This window comes from Sapajus apella, unplaced genomic scaffold (assembly GCF_009761245.1).
Source record: "Sapajus apella isolate SASKATOON/1434 unplaced genomic scaffold, GSC_monkey_1.0 scaffold22, whole genome shotgun sequence".
Classification (NCBI taxonomy): domain Eukaryota; kingdom Metazoa; phylum Chordata; class Mammalia; order Primates; family Cebidae; genus Sapajus; species Sapajus apella.
Genome location: NW_022436962.1, coordinates 10,927,439 through 10,944,795, shown reverse-complemented (window position 1 = coordinate 10,944,795; position 17,357 = coordinate 10,927,439). Strand labels below are relative to the sequence as shown.

At 39.9% G+C, this 17,357-nt stretch overlaps 1 protein-coding gene across 2 annotated transcripts in view; it reads right to left on the bottom strand.

The window, feature by feature from the left end:
* The window catches only part of CR2 (complement C3d receptor 2), a 36,091-nt gene extending 20,006 nt beyond the window's left edge, over nt 1-16,085 (bottom strand). For both annotated transcript variants that reach the window (XM_032289072.1, XM_032289073.1), the window contains exons 1-2: nt 15,842-16,085; nt 765-1,157 (exon numbers count right to left, since the gene is read on the bottom strand). In XM_032289072.1, the coding sequence (XP_032144963.1) occupies nt 765-1,157; nt 15,842-15,899 (451 nt within the window). In that variant the 5' untranslated portion in view covers nt 15,900-16,085. The remainder of the gene's footprint in view (nt 1-764; nt 1,158-15,841) is intronic.
* Between the last annotated feature and the right edge of the window lie 1,272 nt (nt 16,086-17,357).

The window sequence follows — 17,357 nt, the reverse complement described above, 5'->3', positions numbered from 1 at the left end:
AATCAATCAATCAATAGAATCCCATTTTATACTAATTTAATAGCTTTGTCAGCTTTTAATATGCTTAAAATTTGTCAACATTGTTCTTTATTAAGAAAAGAAATACCCAATTTGACAGTATAATTTTTGTCAAATATTGCCAATTCTTGTAATTGTGGAATTGAAATTCAGATTTAGATTTCAGCAGCAACATAAACCAAACCAAAAGAAAAGGAATGAAGATTTTACAGTAGGTCTCTATTTTTAAAGGCATTTATTTGAAATGTGATGGCTCAGAAGATGACTTGGGGAAATAGTGGATAACTTCAAAACAGACCACAGAGAGCAGGGTATCACCTGTGCCAAGCTGTATTAGCAGCTACTTATACATTAATTTCAAATCCATTGGGTGTATTTTTGTCATTAAATCCCACCTTCCTTCTCATTTTAATAGTAGATGTACAGTTTAAAACCATCCCATTCCCACATCCCCAACGAACTGGCCTCTTGCAAAATTTACCTTACTCAATGATTAGGTATGTTCAATTACATTTCTCCATTCTACTTTAAACTCCCTTGCTCAACTGATGTTTTTTGAGTGAGCAGTTATATTCCTCTATGAAGAAAAACTAGGAAGCCATAACTTTTACCTTTTCCCTTTGCTTCCTTCTTTCACCCCCATCATTACATGTTCACATTGTTCGTCCTTCAGAAGGGTACAAAACACGGTCTGCACAGAAAGGCAAGACCCCAACCTCTCCATTCAGCTTTCTTTTCATACTCACCACTCTCACAGGTAGGCAGTCGTGTCGGCCCCCACTTTTTATTTGCTTGACACCAAACAGTTTTGTTTCCATTCATGGAGAAGTTGGCTTTACAGGTGAACGTCACAAAATCACCATGGTGGTAGGATGGTCTAAAGCCTTTACTTTTGTATCCTCCTGGTACTATGGGCTCAGGGCAGGTAGAATATTTATTGTAATATTCACATATAGGAGCAGGTTTATCCCAGGTTCCAGTCACTTTGTCTTTAGTTATGCAAAACATAGTTTTTTCCCCAATGAGGCGGAAGGCAGAAGTTGAACAAGCATACCTTACCACAGTACCAACACTGACAGGGGTAGAATGAGCACTAATCCGGCCATTTCTGATAGGAGGAGGAGGGCCACAAGAAATCCCTGAAAAGTAGAACAGGAACTCTGTAGGCATACGGATCATGGCAATAACATATTCAAATGTAGCTAAAAGGTCCAAATATAGATCATATAAAGTTTTCAGAAACAGAAATTTGTGTAGTTGGTTTCTTCCCTGCTTAGTCCCCAGCTCCTAAATTCTTGCCTTTCTCTTGATCCTCAGCAAACAGATCAACATACATCACCTCGATCAAACAATAATAATGAAAAGAATGTATCCAAAAGTTCTGAGGTTGGGGAGGGATAACATGGGGAGAAATGCCAGATATAGGTGATGGGGGGATGGAGGCAGCAAACCACATTGCCATGTATGTACCTATGCAACAATCCTGCATGATCTGCAAATGTACCCCAGAACCTAAAGTGCAATAAAATGTATATATTTTTAAAAAGTTCTGAGTCTAATCAATTTTAATAATGAAACAATAGCACATGAAAATAACATATTAGTGGCACACTAGTTACATATGAGGAGGTACCATGGATTAGGGGAATTTGAGCTCAGCAAACCTAGTTTAAAATCCCCACTGTCATTCAGTAGCTGTGTGACCTCAGACAAATCTTACCCTCTTTAAGCTTCAGTTTCCTAGTCTAAAGTATAATGCAAACTACTTCATAAGGTGTAGTGAGAATCCAGGGCTAAAAGTACATAAACAGAGAAAGTATAACACCTGGAACATACTAATAATTCAATGGCTGTTTCAAACACACAACTGGGGGTACAGGCTGGCATGACCACATCTGGTCCTGCGGCTAAAGATGCTATGGCCTCACTATAGGTGATTTGTCATGCCTTGATGCTGGAACACTCGGAAAAAGCCACAGGAAATGAACAGAGGTTTTGAATAATGACCTCACATTCTTCATTTACTTGTCTTAATAACCATGAAAGATATTGTTTACAGTTACTTTGTATATGCATATCTTTTCTGAGGGAGTCTCAGAATAAAGGGAAAATTGCCAGCCTCTAAAACTTCTAGTTCCCTTCCCATTGGCTCGAAGAGGAGGTCTTCAGTGAGAGGAACTGGTTTCAGTAAGGGTAACTTTAGAGAACTGTTATCTTTATACATCTAGAAGCTGCAATGTAATATATACTCAACTGAATCAATTTGCCATCTTTGGTCTGCACTGCAGAACACAGAGAAGAGTGGCATATATATGTTCAAAGTACATGTGTAGATAAGATGCGATAATTGATATATGCATGGGAACACACCCAAAATCAAAAGACAAGATCCATACTTGGTTGTTTTTGTTGTACGCTTCCCAGACAGGAAACTTATTATTCCAGAGTGTTGTCACTCCTTCTGGGACACACTGACTAGAAGATTTGCCATTTAACTGGAACAATAAACAATAAAGGGTAACAAATCATCACCAGAACAAACCAGTTCTAAGTCAAATTAATCACTTCTCTCAAGTTGATGGTATTAATGGGATCTATATTTTTTAAGAGTTCTGGCTTCAGGGAAAAAGTCTAAGGTTAATTGTGACTCAGCCCAACTACATGATAACTTCAGACTAGGTAAAAACATATAGAATAAAGAATCCTAAAAATAACATTCCTTTTAACATTCTTCCTTTCCTCTTTCGCATCCAAATGTCAAGATTCTTGTGACAATCTAGAAGAAAAAAGCCTCCTTTTCTAGTGAAGAAAACATCAAAGACCTTGTTCCACAAGTTTATCCCAGACAGTCCCTCTTATTGAACCCTGAATCATCTATTCATTCTTCATATTTGGAGCCTTAACTTCTAATCCAAAGCTTTGCTCTTTCAACTGCGGAAAGGACAATTCCCAGCTTTGGCTAGCCATGCATAATACATACATTTGGAGACAAGCAAGAGGGCTTGGTTAATGACAGATTTTAGTCATAAAGGGTAAAGAACAAGAGAGAAAAAGAGAAAAAAATAACTGTCTTTAGAGATCACACTTTGCAGTGTTTATGGGTTCTAGGTCTCCGTTCAGGCCCCATCACCTCACACTCACCCTTCAACAAAGGAAACCTCTGCCCCATGTTAAAAGATTAGGAGAATGAGCTACGTAACCATTGAGAAGTTGGTTTGGAATGGCATCCCATGATTTCACCCGGAAAAAAGAGACAAGCAAGGAACAGGTGAGTTTTCTTTAAATGGAGTAGAGCTTTGGACACCTGCACATTTTGGTGCCACCTGCCTCCAGGTTTCCAAGGACATACACTGCACAGTGTTAGTTCCAATGAAAGTGTAGCTAGACTTACATCTGTAGGTCACTTCCTTATCTTTTTTGTTATAATTATCATGGTGGATATGAGAAGGCAGACTCCCTGAGAAAAGAATAAGACCAGAGAGCCTTTTATTTCTAAATTAAGAGCATTCTTCTCTGTTGCATAGAGAATCTCTTTCTAATGCTTTTTATAAAATAAGGGCAGTCTTCTCCACCACCAGCTTGGGGTTAGTAGGTGTGGGATGAAGGTGTTTACATAAACTCTCTTAAATGTAAGGCAGAGTCCTTTGGGTGAGATAGAGCAGAGCTGAAATGCATTATTTTTTTTCAGAAATGATGAGCTTCGCAACTCTCTGTTTTCTTTATCTTGATTTATGCCAGGAAACATTACCCCACTCATCATTTTCCATTTCATTCAATTCAAAGGGTCTGAGCCATTCTCTCACCAATATTGTAGTCAGTGAAACCAAACTTCCGCAACACAATTTCACCACCAAAATCTACCGCTTCCTTCCTGCTCCAAAAACAAGGCTGATGAGGTTTCTGAGCTTTGGGGACAAAGCTTCTAATGTTGCCAGGTTTGTAGAGTCAGTCACTTCTCAGTAAAGGAGAAGGGGAGAATGGAGGGTGCGGACTCAACCTGACTACTAGCCTTCTTTCATAAAGGGTTCATTTTTTTAGTATGAAAATGTATAATGTCTACAATATTTTTTTAATTTTTAATTTTGTGCCTGTGACACAGCCTCAGGAAGTCCTGAGACATGTGCCCATCTACAGTATTTTGAATGAAATTCTGATCTCAGCCAATTTCCCCCCACTGGTGTGGTCAATGGGATTGAGAGTTCAGCCAATGGAATTAAGAGTTCATCTTATCTTCATTTAAATAAAATCTAGTCATATATAAATATATATATATATATGTTTAAATAAAATCTAGTCATATATATATAGATAGATAGATAGATAGATAGATAGATCTTCATTTAAATAAAATCTAGCCATATATATATATTGGAAAAAATCTCTAATCATTCACTTTGGTGCTATCTACTTTTTAAAAAGGTATCTTTTAATTTCTCCTACATTAACACAGATCTAGCACTGCCCCAAAATACATTTAAAAAATTCTACATCTGCAACATTTATATATTACTTTCAAAGTTTACTTTTAAACTCTTTAACTAGAACAGGTGTGGTGGCTCACATCTGCAATCCCAGCACTTTGAGAGGCTGAGGTGGGTGGATCACCTGAGGTCAGGAGGTCAAGACCAGACTGGCCAACATGGTGAAACCCCATCTCTACAAAAATACAAAAATTAGCCAGGCATGATGGCAGGTGCCTGTAATCCCAGCTACTCTGGAGGCTGAGACAGGAGAATCCCCTGAACCTGGGAGGTGGAGATTACAGTGAGCTGAGATCACATCGTTACACTCCAGCCTGGGCAACTGAGCGAGACTCTATCTTGAAAAAACAAAAACAAAAACCAACCAAACAACAATAAAAAAACCTCTTTAACTAGAAAAATCAACCACATATACTATCTTCCTTCTGCTCTCCCCATAGGTACCATATATATGTTTCCCAAAAAAAACCTCGTTTTATTTCTAGATCCTGAAGTTTCAACCTAACTCACCCCTAAAGCACTTTGGCAGTAGAGGATTCTGTTTGCTGTTTAGTTGACACCATATTATGTTGCTGCCTTTCATGGTAGAACAAGCTTACACTTAAATATCACTGTATCATTTTCAAAAAGTTAGCATAACCCAGATTCTACAACTCCATTTTCAACTTCTGTAATTGGGCATTCAAGTAAGGGTAATACACTGAAGGGGAGACTTGCTCCAGATGCCAACTTGATTATCTTTGCTGGTACAATGCATTGACTTCTGACCCAAGAGGTCAGACAGCTTTTCCCTATCATATCCAATATGGCACTGATGATTTCATAGCAAACCCTCTCTGCTGCTGTTGTCAAAGTTTCATTGCGGATGGCTGGGAGTGACTTACAAGAAATAGCTTTTTGAGGAGCAGGTGGGGAAAGAGAGAATATTATACTTTCTGAGAATTTTGTGTTCATTCTTATAACCCAAACTGCAAATCAGCCTATAATTTACCCATTTTGTTGAAATTCTGTATCCTAATCTCAAAGATGATTCTAAATAGGAAGTAGCAAGGTTGAAAGATATATGGAACTAGCTGATAAAAACTGAAAAGCTATGAGCTGGTCACCAGTCCCCACCCAGACCACAGATAAATTGTTATAAAAGCCACCTAGGATGGCTTACTTTTTGCATAGAATAAAGTTGTAAGTGAGTAATCTGGAATGTTTTAGATTATAAGCATTCATTCGCTATGAAATAACTTACAATCAAAGGACAGCAACCAAAGGAAAGTATGGTAGGATTGGGGGCCACGAGGAAGATGGGTAAGTCATAGCTGTGTGCCTATAGCTACTCAAAGCAAGTGTAACCCTCCCGGGTACTCACTTTGATGTGCAGATGCCCAATTTCCCTCTGGAAGGGGACAAGAGGAATTAAATAGGGTGCAATAAAGAGATTATTTTACTTTACACTTGTAGAAAGCCATGTCACTACAATTTTGTCTGAGATAATACATGTAGCAGATGAGTCACCAAGGAGTGGATATCTAAAGACAAAGAGATGAGAGATCCCATGGTATACGTTTACTTATGTAAGAAACCTGCACATCCCGCACGTGTACCCCAGAACGTAAAATAAAAATTTAAAAAAAGAGATGAGTGATCATTTCCCAGCTAGACTTACATTGTAGAAAATCTTAGTTCTTTATTGAAAGACTAGCAAAGAACAGAATATCATTTATGACAAGTAGGGGTGGTAGATTAAGGACTCATACAATTTAAAGCCAAATGGGCTGGGTACGGTGGCTCACACCTGTAACCCAGCACTTTGGGAAGCTGAGGCGGGTGGATCAGGAGGTCAGGAGATCAAGACCATCCTGGCTAACACAGTGAAACCCCATCTCTACCAAAAATACAAAAAATTAGCCGAGTGTGGTGGCACATGCTTGTAGTCCCAGCTACTCGGGAGGCTGAGGCAGGAGAATCGCTTCAACCTGGGAGGCAGAAGTTACAGTGAGCCAAGATTGCCTCACTGCACTTCAGCCTGGGCAACAGAGCGAGACTCTGTCTCAAAAAAAAAAAAAAAAAAAAAGCGCCAAATGAAATTCAACCTCCTGGTCAATAGCACTGGAGATTTAAAATTGGAAGAGAGTCACCAAAACTTTTTTTATCTTCTAAGGGTGCTCTCTAGCTGATAATCTTGAAGCAGTGTTTCTGGAATGGATCAGGGAAGTGATTCCTGATTGTTTATTTATTTTAAAAAGTAGGTAGCAATTACTCAGATCTCTTTTGGAAGAGTAATGGTTTCTGGTTGGAACTGCTGTTCTAGTATCCATGTACCCTGGAGATGTCTCCTGCCAACTCACTCTTTATTACAAGAATATGTAATTGTTGGCCCAAATGCAACACCATGAGTGTAATCACAGAGTCCTGAAGGAGTGCTCTATGATTCATATATGATTTACCTACAAAAGTCAACTAAAACGAACAGAATTTGGGGCTGGGATTCAGGAGACTTTTTGGAGATTTTTTGTATTTTGTATTAAATCCCAACCTGACTGGACTTGCTGACAGGCCTGCTTATGACTACTCAAAGAAATCTTTACATTTACAAAATTTTCCAAAGGATCAGTCAACACTTTCTGTTTAATGCACATAGTCTATATTTCTGCATGTGGATGCCAACTTTATTTGTGGCCAATTATAACTTATAATCTTCATTTTCCATTTTTATATATATTCTGTTAATTGATGGTATCATCTACCAAGTCTTCTGCCTTAAAAAACCTCACAGTGACCATTCCTTTTTTGTAATTCATTTTCTACTCTCTGCTCTTCATTCAATTAGTTACCAAAGTTTAGTGACCAGATTCCAGAAATCTCTCTACAAACCAACTATTTTGTCACCGCAGTAGTCTCTCATTGCATCGAGTGACATAATTTACCTTTCTAATTGTTGTCCCTTGAGTTGGTACATCTTCTATACTGCTGCACAAATCATTCTAAAGCACAAATGTTGTCATGCCACTCCTCACATTGAAGAACTTACTATTGCTTGCCATTTTTTATAGGCAAAAATGCACAGATATTTTACAAGTAAGCTCCAATCCATTTAATTAATTACCATTCCTCATACTCCAACAATGATTTTTTTCCAAAGACATCATGTTCTTGTACATTTATGCTTTTGCAAATGCCCCAAAAGCCTCTGCTCCACACACCTATATTTCTCTAATTCGTCTAGGTAGCATTTATGATTGATTTCTCTATGACCTCACAGCACATCATAAATAAGAGAACTACATTATAGTACAGTATATATTTAAGAGTCAGTCTTTATTACTAGTGCAGGAGTTTATCAAAGGCAAAGACTATCAGATTAATTTTTATGTCGCTCCCAAGCCCCAATGTCTGGTCTAGAGCTTCGTATCTAGTAGTTACTCAAAATTATTTTTTTAATTGAATGGGATGAGGATGAGGTAAAGTTAAGATTCCTTGTACTCTTAACTTTTAACCTCTCCCTGATACAGCATGGAGACCATCAATCAAAGTCATAAATATCACAGGATAAATAGGTTCAATCAGGTATTATGACTTAACCCTCATTCCCAGTGCCCCAGGAGTAAAAGGAAGCATGGAGCAACCAGGAGTCCCCTACACTTGCAATAACACGCAAACTTACTGGTCTTTTATGTTAAACATAATAGGTTATCTCATCCAGATACAGCGACAGACCCAAAGATAGCTCTATTACAGGATTGCTCATGTTTACAGAACCGCTGAGCATCTGACCACTTGAAGATTTCTAGGGAGGTGATAAAGAATGCCTCTTCATATACCCAATAAAGCATTTTATTCACAAGACATCCCAACAGCAAACTTAAGACTGGTTACTCTGAATTTAAGGCTTAGCAAAAGGCAGAAACTTACCCTGACCTAGAGACAAAGGCCACAGGAACATCAAAACCAAGAGAGGCTAAAACCTCTCCTCTGCTTCTGTCTTGTTACCAATTATCCTGAAACCTCTGATCTTTAGAATGCAAGTAGAAAATGGGGCACTATTTTGTGGAATGAAGAACGTATATCATTGCAGTATGGATGCACATACACAGAAATAAGCTCAGAGGTTCAGAGAATTTTTAGAGTATACTTCAGTGGAAGAGAGGGAGAAAATAATTTCTCATAAAATTTCAGAAAACCTCAGAATTGTTCCATCTCCTTCCCCTTTACAAGTAAACATTCGTGGTTTTAGTTTGTTTGCTTGTATGCAAAACAACTGCACAACAACTGCACGCAACTAATGTACACCATTTGGTGAGTTTGTGAAACAAAAGAAGTAAAAAAATCTTTGAACAAAAACTTTCCCAGGATAGCATAAGAAATTAAAGTATACAAGAGATCTTGTAAAACCTCAGTACATATATGATCCTGTAAAATTACTTTAATAAATTTACATAACGATCTTAGCTATTAAACCTTTAATGCCTAGAGAGAGGAAAGTATGTTTATTATTCTTATTTTATTCTGTTAGTCTAGTAGAGTAATATGCCCCCAAAGAGAACTTAGTAAATACTTTCTGATGGGAACTAGATAAAGGGATACAGTCATTTCAAGACAGTTTCCTGTGACTTAAAATAACAATATTATTCTTAATAATGGAACAGACATTATTCTAGGAGAGAGGTAAGAAACTATAGCAATGATATGCTTAGGGATATACCTGGAAAAGTCATTTTTCTAGGTATGAGAATTAGCTCAAGTTTCAACTCCCTAAACTGATAAGCAGAAGAAGTTAACTCTTCTTCCAGATCAGATGGTAGTCCAGTCAAAAAAAAGTGCCCAGCTGTGAGGCTCTCCTAGAATAGCAGTATATTTAAATATCAAATCTATAGATCTCCTTCTTTCTCAAACAGGTCTTCTTTCTCAATATCAGGTACAGGTGAAAGTCAAAGCATAAACATGCAGCAACTGACACAAGGTCACACACAGAGCTCCCAAGATACAGCCAGGCCTTACCTATGACCCCACAATGCTACTGGAGAAGTCACAAAGACTGGTTCTAAGAATAGGCATCATTGTTGGGACCCAGATATAACTATAGGTACCCTTCAATTTATTTCCTCAGTTAGTTTTCTCCATTAAAACTACAAAAGTCTCCAAGGGCTTACTCTGCAAAATAGCAAGATTCTATAAGGAATATCAAGGTTTGACCTCAATGAAGACAAACTTCATGATCCTGATACTGCTTATATTAGTGACTCTAGTCAAGTGGCTTAATTTGTAATTATCAAATGTAAATAAGGACAACATCAAATTATCCTCCACAAGCTGGAAGACTAATTTAAATTTACAAGATTTAATCAGTAGCAATGACATGGACCAAGATGGAATGAAGATCTGGAAACAGTAAAAGCAGAAGTGTGCTTCACAGCCTAACTTTCCACAGTGAAAGGAGATAAGGATCACACTTTCTGAATGAGAAAAAATGGGAAAATCTCATTTCCATTTAAGGGCTGTCTTCCTTTGGAAACATTAATTCTCATTAGTAATGAAAGCCAAAATCCCAGGCCACAAGTCAGAATTTCTCTTACATATCAGAAAAGGGAAGGTCAATCCATGGGCCATCAAAAACTATGAATTTTCTTGAGGGTCACTGTACCTTCTTCACATCTTTCTGCAACCAGGAGTAAAAATCAGAGGAGATCATGACTGGATGAAAAATGGAAGATGGTGACTTGACATTCAGACACACATCTGGCAAACCATGTTAAAAATTACCAGTTTCTGAGTTCAAACAACAGGGATATATTTAATTACTTGGGCCCAGGGACTTTACCTGGAATGGCTTGGAAATCCATTTGAAGTGAATGAAAAACAAACACATAGGATAATAAAAATAAAACTGAAATTTTAGTCAGAAAGCAGGTAGGAGGGGAAATCAGTATTGAAAATGATAATTCATAGAATCAAATACCTTAATACTGGGTTTCCTGGCTATGTGATAAGCAAGTTTTGAATGATGGTGTGAAAGTTGTCAGAATCAAAATAGAGTCATTAATGTAAAAAAAAAAAAACAAAACAAAAATACACACCTTGAAAAATAAAGCCAGGGAAGGTTATGGAAACAGCGTTCTCATGCTTGTATGCCTGTTAACCCAAACTATCATAAAAGGCTAAAAAAAACCACAACCGTGCACAAAGGCCACAGCAACCCAAAAGAACATCCTTCTAGCATCTGCCTATATAACCTCAAACTGGCATCACTCTTGTTATTGCTCTTTGTAGCCAAGGATAATTATTCTAAAACAATTATATAATCCTTATATTTTTCCTTTAAAAATCTTTGTCTTCTTTTACTTCCTTGAATATACACACAGTTCAGGATCTCACACATATTCCCATTGCAATGTTCTATTCCCAAACAAATACCTTTTTCTTTTAGAGAGTCTTTCTGTTTGTTATATAGTTTAACAATAGGCATATTAACCAAGGTACAGTCCTAAGTAGAGGAGATGTATCTGTAATAATTAGAGACAAGGTTCCCACCCTCATAGAATTTATAATGCAACAGAAAGAGACAGACTGTAAATACATACCCTGAAATAAATAAAAAGGTGCTGAACAGGAAATAGAGTGATATGTCACAATGTAATGCACTGGAAGGAGATGGGACAGGGTGGCATACAACTTCAGTTATGATGGTTAAGGAAGGCCTGTGAAAGGCAACATTTAAGTTGTGACTGAAGGACAAGCAGGAAGAAGGAAGCAGCCAGGCAAATTGCTGGGTACAGGTATTTTAAGCAGAGGCCTAACAGGAGAAATGGATTTGGTATGCTCCAGGGACAGACAGAAGGCAAGTGTGGCTGGGATGCAATGAGCAAAGCAGAGTGGCACATGATCAAGTCAGAACACTCAGTAGGAGGGATCATGCAGGACTTCTTAGGCCACAGATGTGTGTAAATTATCCTGAGTGGAAGTCATTGAGAGAGAATTCAAGCAGGAGAATCACATGGCCTGATTTACTTTTTTAAAAGAATAGTCTGGCAATTGGGTGGAGAGTGGGTCAAACTGCTACTTTGAGAAGCAAAGGGCAGTTTATGGCCGGAAAAAAAAAAAAATGAGGACCAAAGGAGTGAGCAGTGAATATATTTTAGAAATTGGCAAGTGGATATATTTAGAAATATATATTTAGAATTGGCAAGACTTTTTGTTGTTTTACATGTGGGGCTGAGGAAACGGGAGGATTCATGACTTCTAGACTTCTGACTTGAGCCACACAATTGATGGAATTACCTTGTACTGAGGATGGAAAGCCTGAAAAAGGAACGTGTGTGTGTGTGTGTCTGTGTGTGTGTGTGTGTGTGTGTGTTGTGGCCTTGGGGTGGGGAGTTGTGTTCAGAATCATTTCCATTCAGACTTGGTATATCTAATATACCTCCTAGGCATCCACATGCAGATGCCAAGTACGCAGTTGGATGTACAAGTCTGCAGCTCAGGAGAGAGGCTAGAACCATAGATAATAAATATGAGTCATCAACATATAAATAATATTCAAAGTCATGGGATAAAATGAGATGAGGTTAAAAAAGAATGAGTTCATGTCCTTTGCAGGGACATGGATGAAACTGGAAACCATCATTCTCAGCAAACTGACACAAGAACAAAAAACCAAACATTGCATGTTCTCATCATAAATGGGTGCTGAACAATGAGAACACATGGACACAGGGAGGGGAACATCACACACCAGGACCTGTTGGTGGGAGGGGACTAAGGGAGGGAAAAGAGGGGGTAAGGGGTTAGGATAGCATTAGGAATAATACCTAATGTAGACGATGGGGCGATGGATGCAGCAAACCACCATGGTACGTGTATACCTGTGTAACAAATGAGCACATTCTGCACACGTACCCCAGAACTTAAAGTATATATATTTTTAAAAGATGAGATGAGGTATTTTAGGAAGAAGAAATGAAGAAAGACAGAAGAGGCTTAGGGCTGAGCTCCAAGACACTCTAATATTTAGAGATAGAACAAAAAAGACTAAGCATCACCAAAGAAGTATGGAAAAAACAGGTAAGACTGTCCTGGTTTGGAAGATGAGAATGAAAACAGTTTGAAGAGAAAGGAAATAGTTAGCTCTTGCTGAAAGACTGAGAAAGAATAAGATAGAAAAATGACCATTGGATTTATCAGCATAAGGGTAAGTAGTGACGTTTCAAGAAGCAGCTTCAGGAGACTGGTAGGGAAGAAACCTGTCTGAAGTGGAGAAGGAGATAAGGAAATCTGAGCAAGCAGTCAAGGAGAAATTTTGCTGAGAAGGACAAGAAGAGGGACAGGAAAATGGAGTTCCAGTGGGCTGTAAGAAGGTTCATAAAGGATTTCCTGTGGTATACTTAAATGCTAGTGGTGATGATTGTTTAAAAAGAGGCACATGGATGATACAAAGCAGGAGATATCTGCAGAAGTAAAGTCCTTGCAAAGGCAAGAGGGAATGGAACATGCTCATGAAAACAGGAAGAAGAACTGAATTTGTCAGCAGAAAGGATATTTCTTTCATTGTTATAGGAGGTAACATACCAATATTTCAATTCATAATTATTGAATTCCAAGTTACAGGATATTGATAGGAACTCAAATCAGGAAATAAGACAGATTAAGGTCTTGCACTCATAGAACTTGTATTCTAGTGAGGGAACAAACAACAAACAAACAGGTAAATAAATAAGCAAGAAGGTTTCAGATGGTGAGAGGTCGTCTGTGGAAAGTAGAACACGATTTTGTATTGGAGAGGGACCTGGGATGCGAATATTTCAGACAAGAGTCAGAGAAGCACAACAGGGGGCTGAGCCTTGAATGTCAAGAAGGAGCTAGGCAAGGCAAGGCAAGGAGCTAGGCAATAATTTGTAGGAAGAGCATTTGAAAAGAGAGAATACCTAGTGCAACTGTGCTCAAAGAATAAAGAGAAGGCCAGTGTGGCTGGAGCAGAGAGAGTGAGCAGGGTGTACAGAATTTCAGGGAGAGGGAGAAGGCCTCAGATCGGAGACTAAGGGGCATGGATTTTATTCTAATGTGATGAGAAGGCCTCAGCAGGTTTTCTGCAGTGGAGAACAGGATCTGATCCCAGAGGGAAGTAAGTTTGTAAGTTGGTAGGTTTGTAGCTGATTAGAAAATGAGAGCATTCCTGTTTCATGGTTTTGTTTTCTCAGCACAGGAAAAAGTTAGGTGGCCAGTGAAGGCTTGGGTAAAATCTAGAAGTGTAGGAAATTTGAATCTGTTTATGCAAATAGACAAAAGGAAAAGATGGGAAAACACTAAAAAGGAAATTTGCTTCCCATTGACTTTGCTTATAGCAGTGTGCCCTATAGATATTTGCTGCAGAATCTTCCAGAGTGATTGTTAAACCTCAGCTTTCCTGTGCTAACTCCAAACCTATGAAGCTTTGGAAAGGGACATGGAACCAGGAACCTACATTTTATAAAGGTACTGTAATCGTTTCTTAAGCACACTCAAGTGCAGGAACTGGCCAAAAGCCAAGAGATGATCTGTGGCGAGCACACAGCAGCAGTGAAAGTCAGCAGGGGGAGTGGGCAAGACATGCGCCATGGGAGACAGGTGGGGAAGACGATGAGCAGTGCATACATGACAGGGAGCAGGAGAAATTAGGGGGTGCGAACTTCAGTGAGATCCCCTTCCAAAGGGTTAGGAAGGCTGAATAGATTAGATTTTCTTCCACTGGAGGCCTTTTAGATTTTAGAACAAGGGGCTAAAGTAATGAAAAAATATATATTTCTTAAAGTTTTGTTTTCATAATTGGAAAGTGATCTATAGGTCACCCTTTAACCTTTCCAATCATAAGAACCAAAATCTCTTAAAAGAGATGAGGTTGTTACACAAGTAATTATAATGCTTAGGATGGGAATACTGGAACAAGAATGATAAATGGACAAACAGTGGAAGCACAGTAGCTTGGAAGGTTGGCAGATAGGTAGACCTGGTTTTTCACAGGTCTCCAGTTAAGTGACCTAGATGATTGAGTTGACAGGGCTGGTGAAGAATTTGATTTTCAGTTGATAATATCCTCTCTGAAATTTAGAAATATGTGAGAAGTCAGGGACTGCACTCTGCTCTTAGAAAAAGTGAATGTGCATTCATTCAAAGGGAGTTAATATGTAGAAAAAGCAAAGCGATTTGAAGATAAAGGTTTTGATAAAGGTTTAAAGGTCAGGAGACAGTAAAATGCCAGGAAAGCAAACAGTAAGTTGTAATAAACCGAAAGCTGCAAAAATTCCAGACACCTTAACAAGCTAGGTGTCCATAAAAACAAGTGGACACCCAGCTTGTTAGCTTAAACGCTGGCTCCATAAAGACAAGTCTATACAGAAGGCTTATTACTGATATTTAGTAGTAATGACTAACATCTAGCTTTCTTTGCTTAGTTTCATCTGTACCCAGGGCAGCTCAGTGAGGTGGAAGGCCAGTTTATTACTAGTTTCATTTTACAGATGAAGAAACTGAAGATCAGGTAGCTAAATGACTTGCCAAAAGTCACCCAGTTACTGAGGTCTGCATGCAGTGAACATCTTATAAACTAGGAATGCACTGTACCCTGGAGATATAGAAACTTAGACCCAACCTGTAGCCAAGAAACTCTAATCTTAACAAATTATATTTCTTTAAAATCAAGCCAATCTGGAGGAAAAAAAGGTACAATAAACGCCGAATGAGGCCTTTGTGGACGCCCACACTATTAAAGAAGGTTAATAACAAGAAGAAAACAACCATTTTAATCCACGCCTCAACTTATAAAAATAACTACAGATGGTTAACGTTTAGGATCTCTTTACCAGTATCACGTCAGAGTTCAGAAAATCTGAGACCCATGCTTGGGAGCCAGGTCTTACTCTCTTATTTAGGGAAGGGAGCCGAAGCTCTGCCGCTTTTTCGGGGCAGGAGCGCAGTTCGGAGGCACAGAAACAGCCTCACGCGGGGATCTGGTGCCCCATGCAGTGGGTAGGTTTCCGGTGGCGAGCGGCGGCGCCCGCAGACCTTCAGCCAGCGCGGTGCGCACCTGCAGAATCCCGGAGACCGCGAGCACCAGCACGCGCCCGCCGCACCAGGCCGACCAGACAGCGCCCCTCTGTGGCGCAGCCTCCAGTGCCGTAGGTCCCCGCTCCCGGAGGAGCCAGTGGGGACAATCAGGACCAGGCGGCTAAGTGCAGGGGTCCCTCAAAGCTGGCGAGAGGCGGACAAGCGTCGAGCGCTGCCTCCACCGTCTCGCTTTTGGCCCCCGCTTTGCATCGCGGCACAGAAGCCGTCCCTGCCCGGGACGTGTCCCCACCTCCGTGCTCCCTCTCCCAGCTCACCGAGGACCCCCGGTGCGACGAAAGCCAAGAAAACCCAGAGCAGGCCCGCGGCGCCCATGCCACGGCCGCAGCCCCCCGCGGCGGGATGCTTTCCAAGACCCACGAGAGTCTGGCAGCTCCGGGAGGGCAGGGCTGGAGCAGCAGGCAGCTGCGGGCCAGGAGAGGCGGGCCCTTAAATAGTGTCGCGCACATGTGCTGGTTTTCCGCGCACACCTGCAGGCGTTCTGGGGGCGGATGCGGCGCCGGAGCGGGTGAGACAGGCGAGAGGGGCGGCCCGGCACGAGGTGGGCGGGGAGCTCGGAACCACTCTTTGGCTGACTTGCCTCTGGGTGCGGTGGCTTCCCCACTCTTTTGACCACGCAACCCACTACACTCGCTTGTCTCTCTTTCTAGATCTTGAAACTTTCACAAAATAGTACTCACCCTTAGTGATCTACAATGTTTGTCTTCTGTGCTATGTTGTGTTACGCTATCCTAGGCTAGGCTCTCCTATTCTTATTAGAAATTCCTATTAGAAATCCACCAAACTCATTTCAAAACCTATTAGTGGATTCATCCCCCAGTTTGAAAAAACAGTGTAAGTTCACTTAGGAAATTTAGGAACAGCAGCCACTTCTGCTATTGAGTTCTTTTTATTTTGAAGTAATTTCTGCAGAAAAGTTTCAAGGATACTGCAAGTAATTCCCATATTCTTGTCATCCAGATTCTCTGCATGTTAACATGTTAGCATTTTACTGTATTTTCTTTACCATTCTCTTCTTTCTCTATAGACATATACATGTACATATATGTGATTATATAATTATAATAATGTAACTATTACTTTGGAACCATCTGGCATTTATCCCTCCTCTAAATGTGTCACTGTGTAGTTCCTAAAAGCAGGGACTTTCTGTTCTATAACTAGAGTACAGTGATCAAAAATAAGAACTTAACATTGACACAATGCTATTTTATTTTACTTTTTTTTATACTTTAAGTTTTGGGGTACATATGCAGAGCCTGCAGGTTTGTTACATAGGCATACACATGCCTTGGCAGTTAGCTACATCCATCCCCCCACCCCCTGTTATCTACATTAGCTATTTCTCCTAATTTTATCCCTCCCCAATCCCCCACCCCCTGCTATCCGTCCCCTAGCCTCCCCACCCTCTGACAGGCCCCAGTGTGAGATGTTCTCCTCCCTGTGTCCATGTGTTCTCATCGTCCAACACCCACTTATGAGTGAGAACATGCGGTGTTTGGTTTTCTGTTCTTGTATCAGTTTGCTGAGAATAATGGTTTCCAGCTTCATCCATTTCCCTGCAAAGGACATGAACCCATCCTTTTTTATGGCTGTGTAGTATTCCATGGTGTATATGTGCCACATTTTCCTTATCCAGTCTATCTTTTATGGTCATTTGGGTTGGTTCCAAGTCTTTGCTACTGTAAACAGTGCCTCAATAAACATACGTGTGGATGTGTCTTTATAATAGAATGATTTATAATCCTTTGGGTATATACCCAGTAATGGGAT